Raw genomic sequence first — 25394 nt, 5'->3', positions numbered from 1 at the left:
CGACTTATTCATTCCAAAATTCAATTCAATCCAATTTTATTTATACAACGCCAAATCATAACAACAGTCGCCTCGAGGTGCTTTATATTGTAACATAGACCCTACAATAATACATACAGAGAAAAACCAAGAATCATATGACCCTCTAAGAGCAAGCTCATTGGCGACAGTGGGAAGGAAAATTCACTTTTAACAGGAAGAAATCTCCACCAGAACCAGCCCTAACTATATGCTTTAGCAAAAAGGAAAGTTTTAAGCCTGATCTTAAACGTAGAGATAGTGTCTAACTTTTCACTGCTTTTCAAAAGACTTGACAGAGTCAGCTAAACAGAGCTGGAGTGGTAAACTGTTGTTGTCTTATGGAAGTTATTTAATAAATCAACATTTTCTCAATTTTGAGTTAGAAATTCAGTGATAATTACCTGAAATATTGTGTTGTGAAGGGCAAAAAATGATTTGTTTGTTTTTTGTACTTTAGTGGCTTGCAAGCTTCAATAATAGAAGAAGTAGAACTGTGGCAGCTACTTATTTTCTACAAGTGTTTGTTTTCACCACTCAAAAAAACATGATTTTCTTTCTGGTTTAAATCTAACATGATACATGAAAAACAACAACAAAAAATATGCATTTCAAAAGAAAAATATTTGAAAAATATTTATTTTATATTCCAAAGTGGTTAGCATTTGAATTTGTTTTATTAAAACTATTAAATGATATCAAGTTGCTTTCATGATGCCACTTGGGAGAACCCTACACCATTTATATTAGGTAAATACATGCAATGCCGATGAGCTGGCATATGAGAAGTTGGGAGAAAATCAAGTTATACTATTTTGAAAAAAAGGAATAAAAAGAGTCTATAATTTAGAATGGTGGGAAAATATTGAGCTAGCCTTCTTAATATATATATATTAAAAATTCCCCTCTCGCCCCTGCGTGTGGTCTATCCTTTAAGCTCGGGTCCTCTACAAGAGGCCTGGGAGCTTGAGGGTATCTTAGCTGTTGCTAGGACTGGGCTCTTCTGGACAGAGATCTCCGATGTTGCTCCGGGAATCTGCTGGAGCCACTCGAAGAGCTTGGGAGTCACTGCACCTAGTACTCCGATTACCACTGGGACCACCGTTACCTTCACCCTCCACATCTTCTCGAGCTCTTCTCTGAGCCCTTGGTATTTCTCGAGCTTCTCGTGTTTCTTCTTCCTGATCTTGCTGTTATTTGGAACCGCTACATCATTATTTCATCTTCTTCTGTTTGTCTACCACCACTGTGCCCAGTTGGTTAGCCACCACCATTTTCTCCACCTGTATCTGGAAGTCCCACAGGATCTTAGCTTGGTCAGTCTCCACCAATCTTGGGGCATCTCACATTTTGACCTCAGGACTTCCAGGCCATATGTTTCTGTATACTATGCACTTGGTTATGGCATTCCATGTATGCCCTGCCTGCTAACAAACATTTGCAAACACACATGGAAATACTGTATAAAGTAATACATAAAGTTTAGCTGACTCTGTCAGGTTTGCAATTCTAACAAGCTTGAAAGTCAGTTGAACATTATTCTTCATCACACTGTGGCGCTCAACTAACATGCCAAGTCCTGAGGAGGCCAATCCATGACTAAAGATGTTACATTGTGTGTTTTTCTATCTCGCATACCTTTGACTCCATTGCCATTGTGTTTGCTGTGTCATGCTGAAAAATGAAGCCATTAGAATAGAATAGAATAGAATTCAACTTTATTGTCATTGCACATGCACAGGTACAGGGCAACGAAATGCAGTTTGCATCCATCCAGAAGTGCTTTAGTGATATAGATATATTACAATATATATTAGCAATAATATAGATATGTGAGTATATTACAGAAATGGGTCTATTATGGTATGTTATAATGTACACGGTATGAAGTATGTTGTGAATATTCTATAACTATAAGTATGTACAGGCTGTAGTGAGTACAAGCTATGTACAGGATATGAACAGGATATAAATATGAAAAACTATACAGAATATGAAATGAAATAAATAACTTTACAGAATCTGGGATATACAGCTATACAGAAATGGGAACTATGCAAGTTGTAAACAGTTGTAGGATTAAAGATTATCGAATGTACAGAATGATTATTTACACAGAGCTATACAGTAGTGCAGTTAAGATAAGTGAGGGTGTAGATAGTTTCTACAGAGGCTATATAAAGTGCTAGTGGTTGTGAGTGGTGGTTCAGTCCATGTTATTATTGTGTTTGAGGGTACAGTTGTCCATTGTGGGTGTGTGTATGTTCAGTCCATGAGTTAACGTGGGTCAGATGTCAGGAGGCAGAGTTCAGGAGTCTGACAGCTGTGGGGAAGAAGCTGTTCGGGTACCTGGTGGTCTTAGTCCGGAGGCTCCTGTGGCGCCTCCCAGAGGGCAGGAGGGTGAAGAGTCCATGTGATGGGTGACTGGGGTCTTTGATGATTTTCCCAGCCCTTTTCAGACACCGCTTCCTGTAGATGTCTTTTATGGCATTACCAATCATTACCAATCTGCTTTCCACATGGAATTGCATGGGATATTAAAATCTAATGGTACATTTCTGTGTTCAAAATTCCATCAGTTTTAACAAGATCTCCAACACCATTGACTAAAATGCTGCCTCACAATTTCATCACTCCATCAGACCTGCCACTCATTTTTAGTCCAGTTCTGGGTAATCTGGAATACCTCAGCTATTTCCCTTCCTTAAGAAGAGCTTCTTGACTCCCACTTAGACTATTTCAGATGAGATTTCATTGAAGAGTAGATGGATCTGCTGAAGGGCCAGATGCAATGCATAGACATTCTTGGAAGCAAAATAAAACAAAATGAGATGTGACTATAGACGTTTATACAATATTGTACAGAAGAAAATAACTAAAAACTAACAGATCTTAATTGTATTGCTTATTTTCTTTTTACTTTATGCGCATAGGTCTTCTGATTGGCTTTTTACAAAACAAAACAAAAACCCTTTGAAACACCGGTTCCAAAATATTTTACTTTGAAAAGTTATTATTGTTTGAAAACGTGATCCGGAAACGCTGCGCTTCCGGTGGCGAAGTTGACGGCATCACTGCGATAACGAGGCGCAGCTGCGGTACTTGAAGACGTCTGAGCCGCGGACTGCACAGCAGACTGGGCCGTGAGACGGTCAGCATCAATGGCTCCGGTGCTTGCGGAGTAAAGAATGGGCTCCACGGCATCGCAGCCATGGCCAGATCCACTAACAGAAGCGGCGAGGATGGGGACCCACGGGTGACCGCCCCCACGGACCGCGACGCTTCCCGGGACCTGGCGGAGCCCCGGGAACTGTCTCTGGAGGAGGTGCTGAAGTCCTACGAGCAGCCCATCAACGAGGAGCAGGCATGGGCGGTGTGCTACCAGTGCTGCAGCGGGCTCAGGGTGCCCCGCCCGCCGGCAGGGAGAGTCAGCCGGGTGAAGGACCCGTCCTCCATCCTCCTCCACAGGGACGGAACCGTATCGTTACAGCGGGAGCAAGGATATGACGGTAGGAGAGGCGGCCGCGGTTACTCCCAACTTTCCGCTATCTTGATAACTAAAAGCAAGTGGGGAAAAAGTGCATTTTAACAGGATAGACCAGTTGCCAGAAGCAGCATGGCCTTTGCAGGTTTACCTGTCGTTAGTTTTAAATATTAAAACCCACTTTTGAATTCGGCGTAGTTTAATTTCCATTTTTGTAAAAAAATTAATAAATAAATAAATAACCGCTTTTTTTCATCCGCACCGCAATGATTTCTCCCAGTAAACTACTCCGCCTCAGTGAGCAGCGCTTGTGTTTATATCCAGAAGTGTACTAAAGTGCTCCATGCTTTGTTCACAATAATAACGCGGAACTGAAGAGTGTCTAATATTGTTTCATATAGTATCATTATGTCGTATTTTATCTACCAGGAACACAAATCTAAAGCATTTTGTCCTAAGTTATTCGCATTTAATACAGAGTTTGGCTCACAACGTCTTGCTCAGTAACGGACGCCGCGGTGCTAACCTGTCCCGTCTCAAACAGCATCAATCCCTACACTGCTGACCCTCAGCTGGATTATTTGGTCATTTGCGCAACCCCGAGCTTCACTTACTTAAACTGCCTTTGTGTTTTTATATTTTACACCATCTAGATTTTGTCGCACTACTCGTGCCAGCAAGGATGACTCGTATTATGCCGGTAAATGATAAATTATTCATGGAGCACCGCTTTCCCCTAGCATCTCCTTATGCAAAGACTGTTTTGGAGACATCAAAGGGTGGCTAGAAGCCCAGAGGATTTTAGGCAGCCTTCCTCTTGTCCCCTCCGTGCTGAAATTAGCCCGTACCTGCATACCAACCTGCTGCATGTAAAGTATTTATGTCCTCACTGCAGCTCAAGAGGAGGCTGCACGGAGACACTTAAGTCAAAACTCAATTTAATCCGAAATAGGCAAATTTGTGCTCAAACTTTTTTCACCTCTCACTCCAAAAATCTTATCTTAGGCAATGGCGACACAATATCTCCAGAAATTCATATTTTGTGCTTAAAGTCATGTCTGTAACCTGTTTATTTTGCAATTAGGCAAAATACAGCAAGGATATTTCTTGCCAGCAGCCCTGAGAGAAGATACTTTTACATTTTAACATATGACTGAGAAATGTGGGCAAAAGAAAAGAATATTGGATATCAAATCTCAGGAAAAACTGTGAAATGCTGAGTTCCTTTTTTGATAAAGTCTCCAGGTGAATATACAGTAGCAGCTGTTGTAACAGCTGTTCAGAGATCAAACAGGGAGGGTCTGTGTGCATGTTTGAGGATGGCACTTTACTTTTCTTTCTGCCATTTGTTCAAATGTCATATAACATGCTTATTAGTTAATCATGGGTCAGTCATGGTTCTGATGTTTACATGAGAAATGATCATAAAGAAAAAGTAAAGTTAATGTAACCTTTTTGAAAAACACAGCATTAATTTGCATAAAATGGTTATACTGTTTCAAGGAACACCTTTTAAATATGAGCTCATTACACCATCATCCTGAACTGTGACCTCAATAATAAACATAAAGTAGGATTATCGCTTTTTTTTTATCAGATGTTATGGCAGTGCTGTTGGAGTGAACTGCTTTAGATTTAGAAGCTGTCATACAGGTGTGGGGAACGGGCAATCAGCGGAATGTGTCATAAATAATAAATAGCAAGCCAAACCCCTTGAACTGGTTGAAAATTGACTTCTAATGATTGTTACTGTGGACAGATCTTGATGACGAGGCATTAGAAGATGTGACTGCAGTAAAACAATAAGGGAGAAAACTTTTTAAGACAAGATTCCTCCTGTTGGTAATGGAGCTAACAAAATGCAGCGTGGTTACAACAGTAAAGAAGGGGGAAGGTAGAGTGTCTGACTAGGACTGGGCGATATATCGAGTTTTTAAAAAATATCGATATATTTTCATACGAGATATAAGATGTGACAATATCGTTTATATCGATATAGTCTATGTTACGTTATAATTATACTTGTGGAGCCGCAAGTTTGCCTCTCTTTTGTCCACTTTTGTCTCTATGCAACTTTACTCGGCCTCGCCTCTCCTTCACTGAACACAACTCCCCCTCCTCCCCCATCGCTTCACCTGCAGGCAACGACAAGATGGACACGGCAAATCTCTGTTAACGAGTTACCGCGAATCGCCCCCGTGCGTGGGGCTGGACTGCATCAACGTGTTAGCGAGCTAACCGCGCTAACGACATGCATGGCCTAAAATCCTTTCATTTTCTCAAAAATCGACTGTTCGCCTTATGTATGAATTCTGGTTGTGCTTACTGACCGCGAACCGATTTTAGGTGGTACACGGCGCTCAGCAATCTGTCAGTGAATGTTTTAGTTAGACTTTGGTGAGCTACGGAGCTGCACCGCTTGATGGATTGTCAGAGCATTACGGCTACCGTAGTCCGGAGCGTCGCAGAGTAATACGTACAGTGCTTCAACGTAATATTACCGTATTGTGTGTGTATAAGGACCATAAGAGACACGGTTACGAAGCAGATTTCAAACTCCAGGCTGTCAGTCACGCAGTAGAACTTGGGAACAGAGCAGCTGCGAAATCTGTCTTTGTTATTATGGTCAGGGTCTGTTAGTTTACATTTTGACTGCACAATTGTGAGCTTTTTGTTATGCACAAAAACAACATTGTTTTCTTTTATTTATGGAGCATTATTATTTAATAAATGCTGATAATTAATTTTTCAGTAATTTCTTCATGTACATCTGTGCCATAGGTGTCAAACTCTGGCCCGCGGGCCAAATTTGGCCCGGAGCCTAATTATTTGGCCCGCGAAGCCATACCAAATTACTATTAGAGCTGGCCTACTGGTATTATGCAGCTAATATATATATATTGTTTAGTATTAAGCTTTGCTAGTTCCATATTCAGTTTTTCAGCAAAACGTGTTTTAGTCCATAAGAAAAGATTCATTCTTATATCTGGAGGAATAAATATATTTCAATAAATATTAACGTTAGCCCGCGACTTTGTTCCAGTTTTGAATTTTGGCCCACTGTGTATTTGAGTTTGACACCCCTGATCTGCGCTGTATGTTAATAAAAGTGCCTGTGTGACATCTGGGACACAGCTTTGACTAAGAACTCTTTTTTTGTTCTTACCTTACGGCTTAAAAAAATATCGAGATATATATCGTATATCGCCATCCAGCTAAAAAATATCGAGATATGAATTTTGGGTCACATCGCCCAGCCCTATGTCTGACCCATCGTTAGTTTTAAGTTTGATGTTGCAAAGTACAGGATTTGGCAGGCAGTGGACCAAACTACTGATAGGCATATAATGCATTGTTTTACATCTCTAATCTACAATAAGCACATGACTTTTCAATATTGTTATTTAGCAATACACAGTTATATTTACAATAGTTCACTGAGGAGGAAAACTATGTTTTTAATCAGAATAAGGGAATAAGGAGTCTTTTGGCCACCTCTCACTGCTTGACTCATATGACGGTGCAGCTTTTTGGCTTCAGGATAGACCAGCTAATCGAATCTCAAGGTGGGGCTGTTTTAGAAACTAAAGACGACCTGTGGCAACACTAGTGAGTCTAGAAGATTGTTAACTGTTGTTGTGATATGACGCTATATAAATACAAATAGATAAAATCTATGTCTGCAAAGGACAAAGCTGAAAATCAGTATTGGATATGATCCTTGAGGCCAACACTGCATCAAAAGCAGGCGTGATTCTGTCATGAAAATCACTGCATCGGCTCATGAACACTTACAGAAATCACTGACCATGAACATGGTTCACCAAGCTGTGTACAATGCAGGTTAGGTTTCTGCCATGCAAAGAAGAAGCCATATGGGAACATGAAGTGTCTTGTCTGGATCATGTTGTTTAAAATGGACATTCTGCGGTGAGACAAAATTTGAAATTCTCTTTGGAAAACATGGATACCACATTCTCCAGACTAAAGGGAGAAAGGCCATCCGGCTTGTTATCAACAATCATTTCAAAAGTGCATTAGTGCCTATAGAATTGTCAGCTTGCATATCTGGATAGCCATCATCAATCCTGAAAGATATAAACACATTTTAGAGCAACATGTGCTCCCATCTAGATGATGTCAGGTAGGGCTGCTCGATTATGGCAAAAATGATAATCACGATTATTTTCACTGAAATTGAGATCTCGATTATTTGACGATATTTATTTAACCCTTTAAGACCTACTATAGAACCAAGTCCGCCAGAGCTTATATTATTTTTTTTACATGCTGTAGTGCCATTTTTGGGAGCATTTCAAGTTGTTATACATAAATACAACTGTTATAGCCCATATTTTAATAATATGTATGCATTAAGTCCAAAGTAACTACATTAATAGCAAAAAAGTGCAATAAATCGTTTTTGGGTTTTTTTTTACATATATTTCTACTTGGAGAAATTTAAGAGGTTTATCCCTCAAAACTTTAAATACAAAAAAATTGCAAAAAATAGTTTACAACAACAGGAAATTTATTTTGAGTGTCTTCATAGTTTTATTTTGGAGATAGAGCAATTTTTATATACTGCAGGAAAAACGAAAAACAATCCTGTGATACAAATTTGCAAAGAAAACAGCATGTGCATCAAAATAAACTATTTCCAGCAGTGCAATATGAGTCCTAAGCATCCCAGAAACTATTCAGAAAAGTCAAACATGACTTATAAAAACACCAGTATAGGATTTTAAGGCCTACAAGTAAAAAACTACATTTTCCGCGAAAATGACGTCACTTCCGGTTTCGGGCAGGAAATGGCGGACATGCGATAGTTCGCGTTGACGTCTTTTTCAATGTCGGAAGTGTTACGAACAGCTGATAGGAACGGCAAAGCGTGTTTCTGGAGTATTATGTTTTTGTTCCTGCAAGCGCTTTTTATGCAATTTTTGCAAAGCTTTATGTGGAAGGAAACCGTGACCGAGGATAAGCTGATGGCATAAGATGTAAGTACAACTCCTCTGGTTTCATATGCAAAAAAAATTATTGCGCTAGCTTACGCGGTTCAGGTTCTACAGGGATTTAAAAATAGTTACACAAAACGGAGCGTGCTGCTCTGACCGGCTTTAAAGGGTTAACAATAACAATGTATTGAATAACGACTTTAAAAAATAATATAAAATAGTGTGCAAATACTGATAACAGTGCAAATGTTTGCAGTATAAGGAATAAATGAAAAATGTAAAGATCTATGTTTAGTGAACTTTGCAGTGTTGCTCTGTGGTGCAGCTATGACACCGTAGCAAAGTTTACACACTGTGTCTACTTGATCCACGTCTGACTCCGCGAACCCATAATGTTTCCACACCACTGAAGTTTTTTTTACCTCTCTTTTCAACCAACGGCAGTCACTCTCCTCTCCAAATAACTTCTGCTTAGCTTTCCGAGCTTCCCTCGGGTCCTCTTAATTGTTGTGACGCGTGTTCGAAACGCAGAGAGGTGCGCTCGATTTGCTGCACAGTGGTAAACTTGACTTTTTAGAGTTTTTTCTTTTCTTTTCTTGAAATGGGGAATTTTTCGGTTTAAACTTATGTTTTCTATGTTCTGTTTCTTTTAATAAAAATATGAGTTTATGAGATCTGCACATCACTTTATTTTGTTTTTATTTTACACAACAGCAGTTCAAACTTTGGCATCATGAACCCTCAGATGTTTAGCTCCCATTAACTGAGAGCTGGCTATCCTTGCAGCCTGTGTTGGTTTACGCTCTGCTAGTCCATAAGTAAACGGTCCAAATCAAAGCAGTGATGCAAATCCCTAAACCAGCATGAGGTGGTGAGTTTATTATAGTCTGTCTGCATTATTAATGCAGCTCGTTGGCTACAGGGACATTTTCCTTTCTTTATGTGGCCGTATTCACCCAGAACAGCATACTACACCATCTGAAGTCCAAACTTTACTTTGTAATACTGCCCTTCAGACGTGGAAAGCTGCAGCAAAGCATCCTGACTACATTATAGTCCCATCTCCATGCTTGGCAATTACTGTCATGTTGTTGTTGCTGCTGCTTTTGTTTTACTCCAGATGTAATGAGGCCTCTGACATCTAATCTGTTCCACTATTAACTCTTCTGTCAAAATTTAGATGACAAAATTTACTTGATATTCTTTTTTTTTTCTTTCTGCAATATACAAGAAAATGTCAAAAACAAACTGCTTTGATTTCTGAGAGGTTTAGTTTGTTTTATGTATTTCAATAGTCACCTGATTCCTTGACTGTGAAAAGTGTTTGGTTTTAATTTGATGGGTAATTTATGTGGGCGTAATTTAAGTAATCTACCTCTTTGCTTTTAGCACTGTCAAATTGTTTCCATTTTATTTCTTTCGGGTAAATGTCAGCCTGTTATTTGCTCGTTGAGTAAGTTGTGTGTAAATGTCATTTTATACTTTGATATCAGATATTTGATATATTTGATATATACTTTGATATTCAGCTCTATATATCATTTACATTTATCTTTTGAAATACATTTTGAGAAGCAGTGACTGGGATGCCTCCTAGGTGAGGTGATTTGGGCATGCCCAGCTAAGAGCAGACTACAAGGGAGACAGAGGGTTCACTTGAGAGATTATGTCTCTGGCTGGCTTTTATGGCCTCGGTGTTCCCCAGAGGAACTACAGGCGGTGACTGGGGAGAGGAGAGGTGTGGACATCTCTGCTAAGACTGCAGCCCTCGCGAATTATACTTGGATAACCATGGATGGAACAGTGAAGAACACTGATCACTGAATGGTTTTCAGAGGCATTATTGTGCCTATGTGATGATTTCCTTGAAGAATTATGTATATTTTTTGTGCAGTGCTATCCGAGGGCCCAACCTTGTCTGCATTCCCTATAGTTGAATGGGACATAATTAAATAAATTATACAATCCTCAAATTGTTTGCAGTTGTACATTGAGACACATTACAACTAAAATGTGGCACTATTTACTCACACAGTCTTCCCGATCCCAAACCCTTCCTATTCCTTACCTGTCAAAGATGCAGTCTATCTGGAAACAACAAAGTTTGCTTGTTTGTCAGTTTCTTTTTCTAACATTAAACTACTTTTCCAGTGTTCTTTCCTTTCCTACCTTTTCTGAAACCTATCACTGGATTCAATTTATTATGAGTAGTGTATTTAGGAAGAAAAGAAACCAATAAAATACCTCTTTCAGCAGCTCATATGTGATCATCACCCCAACTTCTTGTAGTTTGTAGTTGAAATACTCTGCATTCCTTTCAACTAACCCCACACCCCACTCTGGGACCTAAAATTACACCTGGACTTAAGAACCACTGCCTTCAAATATTTGGCCCCAGTAAATGGAAATTGTGATTTTGTCATCTTCTCTGTGTTGCCTTGAAAACTTGAGGTTTGTTCTTGACCTTAAACTCAATCACTTAAAAACAGGAATGTCAGTTTAGTAGCTGTTCGGGAGATTTTTATCTTCATTAGTCAAACTCTCTTTCCAGAACGAGCTGATTCACCTTGAGACAGGGAAAACTGGTGAAATCCAATAGAAAGCTATTTGGATTTGATGAATCCGATGCCTGCCAGACACAAGAAAAAATAGTTGAGCTAAAGAACATTGTCTCTGAACTGATCTGCTTTGATAGTCTGACTGTTTTACCTGCTTCTGTGTGCTGGAAATATAAATGCACAGTAACGTTAGCATTCACAGCACATGGCCTCAGCTGTCTCAAATAACAATTTCCTGGAAATCTAAACCCCATCAGGTAGTGCGGCAATCTGCAGAGGAGGAGGTTAATGTGAATCCTGATATGAACTCAGACTGATGTTGTGCTACACAGCATTTTAATGTAAACACACACCTGATGTAAAAAAAAACCTGAGACAGTGAGACTGCAACGGAGGAAAACATCCTCGCTGATATGCTGCAAATTCACTCTGTTTATCAAATTCAGTTCTGACATCTGATACGAACAGTGAGAGGAAAATTAAAACCTGCTTCCCTCTCCTGACCTCGACCTTTAGTTGAAACGTCATTGATGGCTCCTGTTGGTGAGATGAGCTGTTGCACCTACTATCCCTGCAGAAGCACAAATCTAAAGTGAAACACCCAGAAGATGAACTGACTCATGGTACTGCAGCAAGCTGATGTCAGACTGAAATGTTCTTTTCCAAATGCATGAGGAGTGTTCATGAACCAGCTGCCATCTGGAACGCAGTTATTGCTGACATGTTGGGGAGAGCTCTGCAGTTTGGGTGGAAAATTCTTGTTTGGCTTATTATAATTGTGCTGGCAGATATCTTAGTTACAGCTTGAAGTTCTTTTGAATTGAGTAGCAAGAGTGTGAGATTGTAAGAATATAAGTATGTTTTTGGTAACTTCTGCATCTGATTCTGGTCAAAAGCTTCTGCACTCTCGTCATGGACTCGTAGTCCATATCCATTGCCCAATCGACAGGAATCAAATGGGCATAATTTCCTCTGGAGGCAACACAGCCCCAGAGCATGATGCTACCACCACTGTGCTTAACGGTTTAACGGTGTAGTTTTTTCTAAACACACAGTGTATTTTTAACATTTAAGGTAGTTTTAATGTCAATTTTAATTTTAATTGTAGTTTAACACACACACATGTATATTTATACAGAGATGGGCAGTAACGCGTTAAAAGTAACGCATTACTGTAATCCGATTACTTACTATTGCAAAAAAACTAATTAGATCACGGTTTCCCATAAGCAGGCTCCGTTACCGCTTCACTAAACTGTGATTTTGTTTGTTTGTGAGTGTCTCAAATAAGGCTGCCACGAATGATTATTTTGATAGTTGACTAGTCACCAATTATTTTTACGATTAGTCGACTAGTCAGATCATGCATCCATTGGACGTGAAACGTATCGCTTATTGCACCAGCATGCATCTGCCCTTATAGAGATAGAAAATGTGACGTCATTTCCGGGGTAAAACCGCAAAGGATTGTTGGTACAAGTGGCAGTGGTACTAGCGCGCATGGATTATTACAAGACAACAGTCACACAGAGATAAACAGAAACACAAAGAATGGCAATAAGTTGTTTTTTTATTTACTGCCATAGCCGGTAGCATGAGAGACGCGGGAAGCCGACGGGTAAAGAGATCGGTTTTTATCAGATTCCGTCGTGGAAGACAAATTGTTCAGGTCATGTTTCCGAAGTCACAAAGAGGTGATGGATGGCCTGGATTGCAACTATTCGAAGACCAAATATAATGTTCCAGAACACTCCAACTCACATGTTAGTCTGCTCCAAGCATTTCCACGAAGGTAAGTCTTTTGTTGTAATTAATACGTAATTTATCATAACATAATTGTTGCTGTAGGTTACAAATAAGTCTTATATTGATTTGAACTGAATTCGTTGCGCTATGCTGCTTTGTTCACTGTGGCTTTGCGGGCTAATGTTTGTTGTGTTTTGTAGGCAAACCAGCCTACAAAATGCTGGAATGCAATCCAGACCGGGCACCCTCTATCAACCTGGGTCATACCGAGTTTAAAGCACTACCACAGCGAGATTTGATCGGTTAAGAAGCAATCAAGTGATGAATAACTGTTTTCCAGTATGTTGTTTTGAAATGGTTTTCTTTGTTTCTTTTGCAGTGCTGATTTGTTTTTCACCAAAGCAGCTAATAAAGCATAATGGAATACAATTTTGCCTCTTTCTTTTAAGATTCTATAATAAAATGAAACAATAATGCCAGTTATATATAAAGACAATAAATTTAATGAATTATTAATGTTGTGTAATACTACAACCTGAAAAGACAAATAGATTGCGTTGGCCTGTACAGGAGACAAAGAAAAAATTTTAACAACAGCTGTGAAATGAAATAGTCTAAATCAGAAAATAGATACACCAAAGTAAACTGGACCTGGGCTCTTTGCAGGGAAGTTACTAAACATTTCGTGAGCCCAACACTCACACTTAGGACCATATCATTATAAATATGAGCGTGATGAAAGTTGGGCAGCACGCTAACGTCTTTAGTCCACTCTGTATGCTCGTATGGGTCTGACCCTTTCACTCCTTAGATTTTTTTCCTCGTACCTTTTTTTTTGCCTTTTTACGGACTTGCTGTGTTCTCCTTCGTTTTGTACAGAACTGTTTTGGGGGCAAATAAAATGCAAGTAGGGATTAAAACCGCAGAATTAATGATTACCGGTGCTGGAAATGCTAGCACTCGATGCAGTGTTTTGATTTTGCTGCCACTCGTACCTACAATGCAATGCACGAAAGTCACATGGTCTGTCGATCTCCATATAACTATCATTAGCTTACAACTCGAAGTGCTTAAGGTATGTGCCAACTAAAAATAAAGAGCAGATTATAGTTTATTGAACTTTTAATGAAATTTGCCGATTGTCTCGGTGGAATTTAATAAACGCAGCCGTCTGCTCTTTGCTATCTAAAATATAACAGGACACTGGAGTAAATTCTCGACCATCTCATACTTCTGTTTAATCAGTTTTCTGTTTGACGTTTATTCAGCTGTGTGAAAACAATAACTTTAATCTCAGCCAAATCGATTTACTCAGGAACAAATAAAATTCTGAAAAAAAGCCAAACTATAACATTTTTAAGTTATCTAAGTGACTTATATATCATGTTTAACCTGAGTAGTGAAAGACCGCAGGGGTTTTGAAAACAATGTGCCGGGTATTTGCTGTTCTCACGGGCTCTAGTGAGCCTTGACCACCTGGTCAGCTGTTGAGCTGGTGGGTAACAGACGTCTCCGTAAACGTTGAAGCACTTTTGCAAATATGTAATGTCTTGATAAATCGAGCAGATATTTGAAGTTTACACAGCTACATTTTGCCTGAAAATACCTGAAAAGTTTATTTTGTGACCCAGAAAGAGTAATGTTAAAACTAAGTAGCAGTCGCCATTGTTGGAAACTGGAATTGGCTGGGTCGCACTCTGAATTCTAGGATAGGTTGGGCCATGAAGAACACACCCGACCCATCCTTCAAATCTGGGCAAATGAAGGATGCATTTGGAGGAGTCTTTGAATTTGGACAGCCTTTGTCGCGTCGCTCCTCCAAAGGATGCGAACCCTGAATTTGGACACAGCTATTATATCGGAGACTGCTTCTTCTACTACTTCTTCTTCTTCTTTGGCGTTTAACGGCAGCTGGCATCCTTGTAGATGCATTGCTGCCATCTTCTGTTTCAGTCTGTTATTACACTCTTAAATCCTGCTACATATTCCTGGGTCTGGATCTTACGAAGCTTCAAACGACGCGTTGACTATTAAATTAGTCGTCTACGATTTTGATAGTCGACGTAATCGTGAGTAGTCGACTAATCGTGGCAGCCCTAATCTCATAACTATATATATGTGTATATATATATGTATATACAGTGGCTTGCAAAAGTATTCGGCCCCCTTGAACATTTCCACATTTTGTCACATTACTACGGTGGCCCCTAGAGACAAAACACTTGCAAACTCCAAAACACGTGCAAACTCCAAAACACGTGCAAACTCCAAAACACGTGCAAAATCCAAAACACTTGCAAAATCCAAAACACATGCAAATTCCAAAACACGTACAAACTCCAAAACACGTACAAACTCCAAAACACTTGCAAAATCCAAAACACATGCAAACCCCAAAACACATGCAAATTCCAAAACACAACGGAAGTGCTCCAGGACGCTAGGGGCAGTGTTGAGCTTTTGTTACCTAGTAACTACACAAGCCAGGAAGTACCAATGACCGGATTTGGGGTCTGCAGCCTTAAAGGCTGCATTTTAAGGCCGATTACGTCACAGTGACACGACGAAGGCTGTCCCAATTCAAAGGCTGCTCGAAATGCGGCCCTCAAATGCGTCCTTAATTTCCCTGAATTTTAAGGATTGGTCGGTGTAGCCTTCATGGCCCAACATATCCCAGACTTCATAGCGCAGCGGTGGTGTGGATAATTTTGCCGAAAAAAAACGGCGGAAGCGGAGCGGACGAAGAGTAAACTTTCAGAAGTAAGTCGTGAATATTATGTCACTTATTTATGCGCAAATGTTTTTATAATGAAGAACATTAAAACATTAGTGTTGGCCACATGTCAGGAAAGTTATGTGACATTAGCGACGTTTGTACTAACTTGGTTTTAAAGCCTTTACTTCAAAATATAGCCGTTCAATAGTTGACTTTAATCTTACAGAGATTGTGATGATTTTATGGATAATTAAAGTCAGTCATATATCCACAAACACAACAAGCTGAAAGTCAGTGAATGCTGCTCGGTTTGCAGTCCTGAATATCACGGCACAAGCAGGATTCACTGCACTGTTAATGGTAGCTATGTTATATTGCTGCCTCTGTTCAGTGGTGTCGAGCCAAACGGACTTTAACGTGTGTTTGAACGAGCTGACAGTTCACTCGTTAAGCTGAAAGAAAGATGCTTTAATCACAGGAGTCACACATGTGTCCACTGTACCATCTGGGAACTCTTTTTGTTTCGTAATAACACAAACTAAATCCTCCTTCTTTTGTGCTGTTTTGTAGCAGTGTGTACACCTGAGACTGTCACCTGTCTGTCTGTCCTGCACTCTCTCTCTGTTGATTGTGTAAAAAAGGAAGAACATGTATTTATAAGTTACACTTGTGTTTGAATCCTGCAGCTTATCACACATTTGATTTCTATGTGTGACACCTGCAAGTGTCCAGAGTGAGGACAGACTGAGGGACCCACTGCTGCACATCATCTGTGAGGCTTTGCACCCCTGATGATCCACCAGGACAAACTCAGCAGTGTGTGAGGAAGAGGAGGAGGAAGAACCAGCAGCAGCTGACAGATGGAGAGAATAGACAGACTGTTCCCTGTTTGTGAAGGACTGATAGAAAAGTTTAACATAACTTATTGTCTGTCCTGAAACAGTCTTATTAGGTAATGTTCAAATAATTTTATCATTCCAGTGTTTTCAGTGTGGGAGAAAGTACTCAGGGCCTTTAAGTTACACACTATGAAAGGCAGCAACAAGTTTAATGTTCAGAAAAATAAAGTATGTATCAGCAGCAGAATAGAGCTAAAAATAAATGTTTGTTTCACTTCTATGAAGCTTTGAGTATTTTGGATTAGTAGCACTGCTGTGTTTGTTGCATCATATTGCTGTAATTGTTTATTTGCTTTATATATTCTGAGGTAAGTTGATCTGTAGTGTTACATCATATTCTATAAGGATGTTATGTGTTTGTATACCTTCTGCCCAGTTTGACCCATTTAGTAGAAGTCCGCCTGTTTAAGGCTCTGATATCTATTCTGTATGACTTAAAGCAGTTATGACATGGTCTGATTTTCTCACCCAATAAAGGAATATTTAATGTATCAGTCTACTCTTCATTTTATCAGAAACAGTTATCACAGCTTGTACATTTTCTTTTTACACATGTATGTAAGCATTGAGCCAAATTTAGTAATGCCAACATACTGAAGGAACAACATTTGTCTCTTATATATGATACACCTATATATGCACTGTCAATATACATTTTGAACCAGCTGCAGACGTCAGAGTAACACCTGACTGACCCCCACATAAAGTGCTTAACAGTAGTCCACAGGGGAAGAAATAAAAGCATGGATCACGGTTTCAAAGTGCTGCCTAGAAAGAAAAGATTTTACTCTTGCCAGTCGCCTTAAATGATAAAAACTGGACTGGTCCAACTTAAAACCAAGGGCAGTAACAACAGGTTTAAAATAAACTTCCAGGGGTTCCAAATCAAAAGAAGAGGACTCACAGGGGCCACTGGGTCCAAACACCAACAAATCTGTTTTCTTTTCATTCAAATTTAAAAAGTTTGGAGCCAACCAAGCTTTAATGTCATCTAGGCATGTCAAGAGAGGTTTTATTCAGATGCCATCCTTCTGCTTCAGTGGCAAATAAATTTGGCAGTCATTCGTATATACTTGTCTTTGAGTGAAGATTTAAGGTGATAAGACATGTAAATAACTGCAACTTGAATCTGTACTGAAGCTCAGTATTTGACACAGAGTTCATGTTCACTGCTGTAATAGCTAATAATGACTAATATAATAACTATAATATTGGCCATATTATATTTACATTACCAAAGTGATATGACTTTAGTCTCATGAACAACATTAGCTAATTGTTATCCATCCATCCATCCATCCATCTTCATCCGCTTTGTCCGGGGCCGGGTCGCGGGGGCAGCAGCCTAAGCAAAGAGGCCCAGACCTCCCTCTCCCCAGCCACCTCCTCCAGCTTATCCGGGGGAATACCAAGGCGTTCCCAGGCCAGCCGAGAGATATAATCTCTCCAGCGTGTCCTGGGTCTGCCCCGGGGCCTCCTCCCGGTGGGACATGCCTGGAACACCTCACCCAGGAGGCGCCCAGGGGGCATCCTTGTCAGATGCCCGAACCACCTCAGCTGGCTCCTTTCGATGTGGAGCAGCAGCTGCTCTACTCTGAGCCCCTCCCGGATGGCCGAACTTCTCACCCTATCTCTAAGGGAGAGGCCAGCCACCCTTCGGAGGAAGCTCATTTCTGCCGCTTGTATCCGCGATCTCGTTCTTTCGGTCACTACCCACAGCTCGTGGCCATAGGTGAGGGTAGGGACGTAGATCGACCAGTAAATTGAGAGCCTCGCTTTTACACTCAGCTCCCTCTTCACCACGACGGACCGGTGCAGCGTCCGCATTACTGCAGCTGCAGCCCCAATCCGTCTGTCGATCTCCGGCTCCCTTCTCCCATCACTCGCGAACAAGACCCCGAGATACTTGAACTCCTCCACTTGGGGCAGGAACTCATCCCCGACCCGGAGTGGGCACTCCACCCTTTTCCGGCTGAGAACCATGGCCTCAGATTTGGAGGTGCTGATCCTCATTCCCGCTGCTTCACACTCGGCTGCGAACCGTTCCAGTGCGAGCTGGAGGCCCTCACCCGATGAAGCCAACAGAACCACATCATCTGCAAAAATCAGAGATGAGATTCTGAGGCCACCAAAGCGAAAGCCCTCCGCCACTTGGCTGCGCCTAGAAATCCTGTCCATAAAAATTATGAACAGAACCGGAGACAAAGGGCAGCCCTGGCGGAGCCCATCACCCACCAGGAACGAGTCCGACTTATTGCCGGCAATGCGAACCAAGCTCTTGCAACGGTTGTATAGGGATCGAATGGCCCGTAGCAATGGGCCAGACACCCCATATTCCCGCAACACCTCCCACAGGACACCCCGAGGGACACGGTCGAATGCCTTCTCCAAGTCCACAAAACACATGTAGACTGGTTGGGCAAACTCCCATGCACCCTCAAATATCCTGGAGAGGATAAAGAGCTGGTCCAGTGTTCCGCGACCAGGACGAAAACCGCATTGTTCCTCCTGTATCCGAGGTTCGACTAACGGACGAACTCTCCTTTCCAGCACCCTGGCATAGACTTTCCCAGGGAGGCTGAGGAGTGTGATCCCCCTTTCTTAAAGATGGGGACCACCACCCCGGTCTGCCAGTCCACAGGTACTGCCCCTGATCTCCACGCAACATTGCAGAGGCGTGTCAACCAGGACAGCCCTACAACGTCCAGAGCCTTCAGGAACTCGGGGCGGACCTCATCAACACCAGGGGCTCTGCCACCAAGGAGTTGTTTAACTGCCTCAGTGACCTCGCCCCCGGAAATTGGCGGGTCATTCCCCTCATCCCCAGACTCTGCTTCCTCCTCGGAAGACGTGTCAGTGGGATTAAGGAGGTCCTCGAAGTATTCCTTCCACCGCCTGACAATTTTCTCAGTCGACGTCAGCAGCGCTCCGCCAGCACTATATACAGTGCAGGTAGAGCACCGCTTTCCCCTCCTGAGACGTCTGACGGTTTGCCAGAATCTCTTCGAGGCAGTCCGAAAGTCTTTTTCCATGGCCTCTCCGAACTCCTCCCACACCCGAGTTTTTGCTTCAGCCACTGCCCGAGCCGCATTCCGCTTGGCCTGTCGATACCTGTCGGCTGCCTCCGGAGTCCCACAGGCTAACCAAGCCCGATAGGACTCCTTCTTCAGCCTGGTGGCTCCCTTCACCTCTGGAGTCCACCATTTGGTTCGGGGATTACCACCACGGCAGGCACCAACCACCTTGCGGCCGCAGCTCAATGCAGCAGCTTCGGCAATGGAGACGCTGAACATGGTCCATTCGGACTCAATGTCCCCAGTCTCCCTCGGAATGCTGTTGAAGCTCTGCCGGAGGTGTGCGTTGAAGATCTCGCGGACTGGGGCCTCTGCTAGACGTTCCCAGCACACCCTCACTACGCGTTTAGGTGCACCAGGTCTGTCCAGCGTCCTCCCCCGCCACCTGATCCAACTCACCACCAGGTGGTGATCAGTTGACAGTTCAGCCCCTCTCTTTACCCGAGTGTCCAGAACATATGGTCGCAGGTCTGCTGATACGATTACAAAATCGATCATCGACCTACGGCCTAGAGCGTCCTGGTGCCACGTGCACTTATGGACACTCTTATGTTCGAACAGGGTGTTTGTTATGGCCAAACTGTGGTTAGCACAGAAGTCCAATAACAGAGCACCGCTCGGGTTCAGATCAGGGAGGCCGTTCCTCCCAATCACGCCCCTCCAGGTCTCGCTGTCGTTACCCACGTGAGCATTGAAGTCTCCCAGCAGGACAACAGAGCACCCTCCAGCACCCCCCCCCCCCCCCCCCCCCCCCCCCCAGGGACTCTAAGAAGGCTGGGTACTCTGAACTGCCACTCGGCGCATAAGCGCAGATGACAGTCAGGACCCGTTCCCCGACCCTAAGGCGCAGGGAACAAACCCTCTCGTCCACCGGGAAAAACCCCAACGTACCGGCAGCAAGCCGAGGGGATATTAGGATACCCACCCCAGCCCGCCGCCTCTCACCAGGGGCAACTCCAGACTGAGACAGAGTCCAGCCCCTCTCCAGGAGACTGGTTCCAGAGCCCAAGCCATGCGTAGAGGTGAACCCGACTATATCTAGCCGGTACCTCTCAACCTCACGCACTAACTCAGGCTCCTTCCCCACCAGAGAGGTGACATTCCATGTCCCTATTGCCAGTCTTGGCAGCCGGGGGTCAGTCCGCCAGGGCCTCCGCTCCTGGCCGCCACCCGGCACACAATGCACCCGACCCCTATGGCGCCTCCTGCGGGTGGTGGGCCTGCGGGAGGATGGGCCCATGTCTCCTCTTCGGGCTGTGCCCGGCCGGGCCCCATGGACTAAGGCCCGTCCACCAGACGCTCGCCCTCGGGCACCCTCCCCGGGCCTGGCTCCAGGGCGGGGCCCCGGTAACCCTATCCCGGGCAGGGTAAACTGTTCCCTCGGTGTCCTTTTCATAAGGGTCTTATGAATCGCTCTTTGTCTGGTCCCTCACCCAGGGCCAATTTGCCATGGGAGACCCTACCAGGGGGCAAAAGCCCCCAGACAACATAGCCCCTGGGATCCCTGTGACACACAAACCCCTCCACCACGATAAGGTAGCGATTCAAGGAGGGGAGCTAATTGTTATTTACTAGCTAATCTTAAATGACTGTTCAGTACAGAAATGAAGCCCAAAAATTATGTTTTACTGTCCTGTGGTCTCAGCCTCAGATACTTATCAAATCACACAAAGCTCTTGTAGAAACAAACAAACAAATGAAAAAAATATGTTCTCCTTCATTTCTGTCAAACAAAGTTGTATGACACGTTTGCAGCGGTTAGTATCATGGTTGCTAGGCAACCTGGAAAGCGCGACGGAGACTAGACCGTCCCATACAGCCCATGTGTTTGCAACAAACTTGCCGTTTATTTTGCAAATCGAGCTCAACACTGCCCCCTAGCATCCTGGAGCACTTCCGTTGTGATTTGGAGTTTGTACGTGTTTTGGAGTTTGCATGTGTTTTGGAGTTTGCATGTGTTTTGGAGTTTGCATGTGTTTTGGAGTTTGCATGTGTTTTGCAGTTTGCATGTGTTTTAGATTTTGTACGTGTTTTGGAGTTTGCATGTGTTTTGGAGTTTGCATGTGTTTTGGAGTTTGTACGTGTTTTGGATTTTGCATGTGTTTTGGAGTTTGCATGTGTTTTGCAGTTTGCATGTGTTTTGGATTTTGTATGTGTTTTGGAGTTTGCACATGTTTTGGAGTTTGCATGTGTTTTGGATTTTGTACGTGTTTTGAAGTTTGTGCGTGCTATTTGGAATTTGTAAGTGTTTTGGAGTTTGTACATGCTTTGTCTCTAGGGGCCACCGTACATTACAGCCACAAACATGAATCAATTTTATTGGAATTCCACGTGAAAGACCAATACAAAGTGGTGTACACGTGAGAAGTGGAACGAAAATCATACATGATTCCAAACATTTTTTTTACAAATAAATAACTGAAAAGTGGGGTGTGCATAATTATTCAGCCCCTGAGTCAATACTTTGTAGAACCACCTTTTGATGCAATTCCAGCTGCCAGTCTTTTAGGGTATGTCTCTACCAGCTTTGCACATCTAGAGACTGAAATTCTTGCCCATTCTTCTTTGCAAAACAGCTCCAGCTCAGTCAGATTAGATGGACAGCGTTTGTGAACAGCAGGATTCCAATAAAATTGATTCATGTTTATGGCTGTAATGTGACAAAATGTGGAAAAGTTCAAGGGGGCCGAATACTTTTGCAAGCCACTGTATATATGTGCGTGTGTGTGTGCATATGTGTGTGTGTGTGTGTGTATGTGTATATATATATAGTCAGAAGGTCTTCATATAATGGCTGGTGAAAGACATTCAAGGGTCAGGCTACAGGGTGAGATTAAGAGGGATTCACTAAGTGTACTTAAGGCCAGCTCATAGTCAAAGTCCGCATATTGCTCTTGTCAGATAAAAAGGTTGCACCACTCAAATGTTTAACTACACTTTTCAAGAAGTGAAACATAAGGCAGTTTTTCAGCTTTCTGACCATGCGCTGCTGAAACATGAAACACGCAGTCCTCCCATTATAGTGCTCACTCTGTTCTTCATGCTTTAGAGCATGCACCTGATATTACCTCAGTTCTTTGTACACATGTAGAGTTACTTCAGTGATTCATAAAGGGGCTTTATAAATAAAACAGAGTTGCACTGACGTGATTTTCCCGTGGTGGTTATTGTACTATAATAAATCCACTTTTAATGATTTGAAAAGTACAAAGGACAACCGAGTGCTACACCCTACCTGACAGCATTATAGTTGGTAGTCCTTGAAGACTGCTGGTCCTTATCAAAGTTAGGACTATACCATCTGGTTACCAGGCTCCGGGATGTAGTCGGTGTGCCTGGTCTTGCTCTGGAGTGGTTTCAGTTATACTTTTCCAATAGAAATTTTAGTGTTTTTGAAAATCAGTTTATGTCATACTCTAAGGACCTGGCATATGGGGTGCCGCAGGGTTCAGTTCTGGGACTTATTCTTTTTCTCTTGTACATGTTACCTCTAGGACTTATAATTAGGCAGTTCCCCTTATCACTTCTATGCTGATGATATTCAGCTCTACTGCTCTTTTAAGCCGATGGAAGTCCAAAAACTTTTCTCTTTAATAAAATGTTTAGCTTCCATTGAACAGTGGCTTGGAGACAACTACTTGCAGCTGAACTCTGAGAAGTCAGAAACATTCATTATTGCCCCCGACAGCCAAATAGCTATAATCAAACAGCATCTTGGTTCTCTTGGCTCCTCTGTCCAGCCGAGTCTCAGGTATTTTGGTGTTATTTTTTTATTCCGCCAAGTCCCTAGAGCAACACTCTCGTCAGTTAATTAGGAACTGCCTTTTTCAGCTAAGAACTATCTCCAAACTACGAACTTTGTTGTCTAAATCAGAGTTAGAAATGGTTATTCATGCTTTTATTTTATGCTTAGATTACTGTAACAGTCTTTTTGTCTCTTTGAGCAAAAATAATCTTGATCGTTTCCAGTCAGTCCAGAATGCTGCTGCAAAGCTCTAAACAAAGACACGAAAAAGAGAGTACATTACACCAGTTTTATGCCCATTACATTGGCTTCCAGTAGAGCTGGGCGATATGAGATTTTTTCATATCACGATATGTTTTTTTCATTTCAGGCGATAACGATATCTATCACGATATAAGCCAAATAACTATATTTGTAAGATTTAAATGTGCCGTTGCTCACAAGTAAAATGTGAAATAATCAGCAGCTTGTTTTTAAATATTTATTTCCCATAATAAGTTCAACAGGGTAGATGTACTTAAGGAACATGAGACTTTTTCAGATAAATAAAGGCAAATATTGCAAACTACACAAAAGGCAGCCGCTAAAGCGTTTAAGTTTCAAAATAGAACAAATGAAACAGACTAAATTGTCAATTCCACTTAGAAACAAAATATTAATTCTAAAAATAAATCTTAGTTTGTTTTACAGAAGAACAGACAAAACTGACTAACTTTTGTCAATATCAAATAAACTGAGAACTAAAAGGAAATTCTCAGTCTCTCCTTGTTGTATAGCTTAGCTTTTCAAACAGTTTTAACAGTTACTTTAGTCTGACAAAAGCCGAATGACGAATTAGCGCTTCCAGTCAGAGACTGAGGCTACGTCCACACGTACACGGGTATTTTTGAAAACTGAGATTTTCCGTTTTCGTTTTAAAAAATAATCCCGTCCACACATAAAGGCAGAAATGAAGGAAAACGCTGCTATGAACATGCCAAAGCAGCAGGTGGCGCTAGATTCCTAACCGTGCAGAAATGTTGGCCAATCAGAAGTCTAGAAGCCTCGGTGGGAAAAAGTAAACAAAGCTGCGGCATAGAAGCAGAACCGAGTCGTATGTGTGGACGGACAGTAACTGTGTGTATATGTAAGCATTTAAACACTGCAGAGAGTAGAATTAACAGTAACAGTATTGTAGAAATTCATTTCACCGAAACAATAACGCGGCGCACAGTGTGACGCATGCACCAGTTTATTGTATTTCCAGACTTGCTTTCGGCACAATTTACAGTGCACGCTACTCTGTTTTTTGTCAGACTTGAAATAGCCGAAATACCTTCACACTACGGAACTTCTTTGGCTCTTCCGTTCGACAATCTCTCCGGCATTGGAACCATCATCTGTTTTCTCTTCGGTCACGCTCGGTTGATTTTTCTAGTCGGCACACTCATTTCCTCCATTATGCGCTGGCTCCATTACCCGCTGGCTGCTTCCCAAACAAACACACGTGCGGCTTGGCACTTGTGCTGTACGTAGCAAGTCACGCGACGTGACGCTGCGGCTGTGATTGGTTCAGCTCTGCGCTACTGAATTTGGATCGGCTGACCTTTTTTTTTTTTTTTTTTTTTTTTTTTTTTAAGAGGACAAGAGCGGCGAGGTCTATCGCGATAGCTTAATTTCTCTATCGAGTAAAAGTTATATCGCGATACATATCGTTATCGTTCTATCGCCCAGCTCTAGCTTCCAGTAAATTTTAGAATTCAAAATCTTAGCATTGACTTTTAAAGCTCTGAATCATGATGCTCCTGCCTACATTTCTGATCTTTTAGAAATCCACGCCCCTCTCTGGAACCATGAGAACATCTAAGGCTGTTGGTAGTCCCACGAACACATTTTAAGACCAGAGGAGATAGATCTTTTAGATAGTCTTTTAGTGGTCTTAAATGCCATAAATCTGTTAATCTAGGCCTCGTCTTTTAACAGTTAACACTGTTAGAATGAGATTGCGGATACAAGCAAAAGAAATGAGCTTAGTATGAGGGGTGGGCAGGCTTTTCCTTAGCGATAAGGTGAGGAATTCAGTGATTTGGGAGGGGCTCAGAGTAGAGACCGCTAGTCCTTCACATCAAAAGGAGACAGATGAGGCCGTCACCTTCTGGGTAAGGTGTTCCAGTCAGGTATGTCCTACTGGGAGGAGGCCTCAGTGTAGACCCAGGA

General features: G+C 42.1%; 1 protein-coding gene across 1 annotated transcript in view; it reads left to right on the top strand.

The window, feature by feature from the left end:
- The first annotated feature begins 3229 nt into the window (after window positions 1-3229).
- Window positions 3230-25394, top strand: part of spire2 (spire-type actin nucleation factor 2) — a 54376-nt gene continuing 32211 nt past the window's right edge. Inside the window, exon 1 of the mRNA XM_085358731.1 lies at window positions 3230-3527. Within this exon, the coding sequence (XP_085214857.1) occupies window positions 3230-3527 (298 nt within the window). The remainder of the gene's footprint in view (window positions 3528-25394) is intronic.

Source organism: Diplotaxodon limnothrissa, linkage group LG7 (genome assembly GCF_057381915.1).
Source record: "Diplotaxodon limnothrissa isolate DT_005_m linkage group LG7, D_limnothrissa_male_GT1.1, whole genome shotgun sequence".
In the NCBI taxonomy this organism is placed as follows: Eukaryota; Metazoa; Chordata; class Actinopteri; order Cichliformes; family Cichlidae; genus Diplotaxodon; species Diplotaxodon limnothrissa.
The sequence above is the reverse complement of the archived record's forward strand: the minus strand, read 5'-3'. Positions and strand labels throughout refer to the sequence as shown.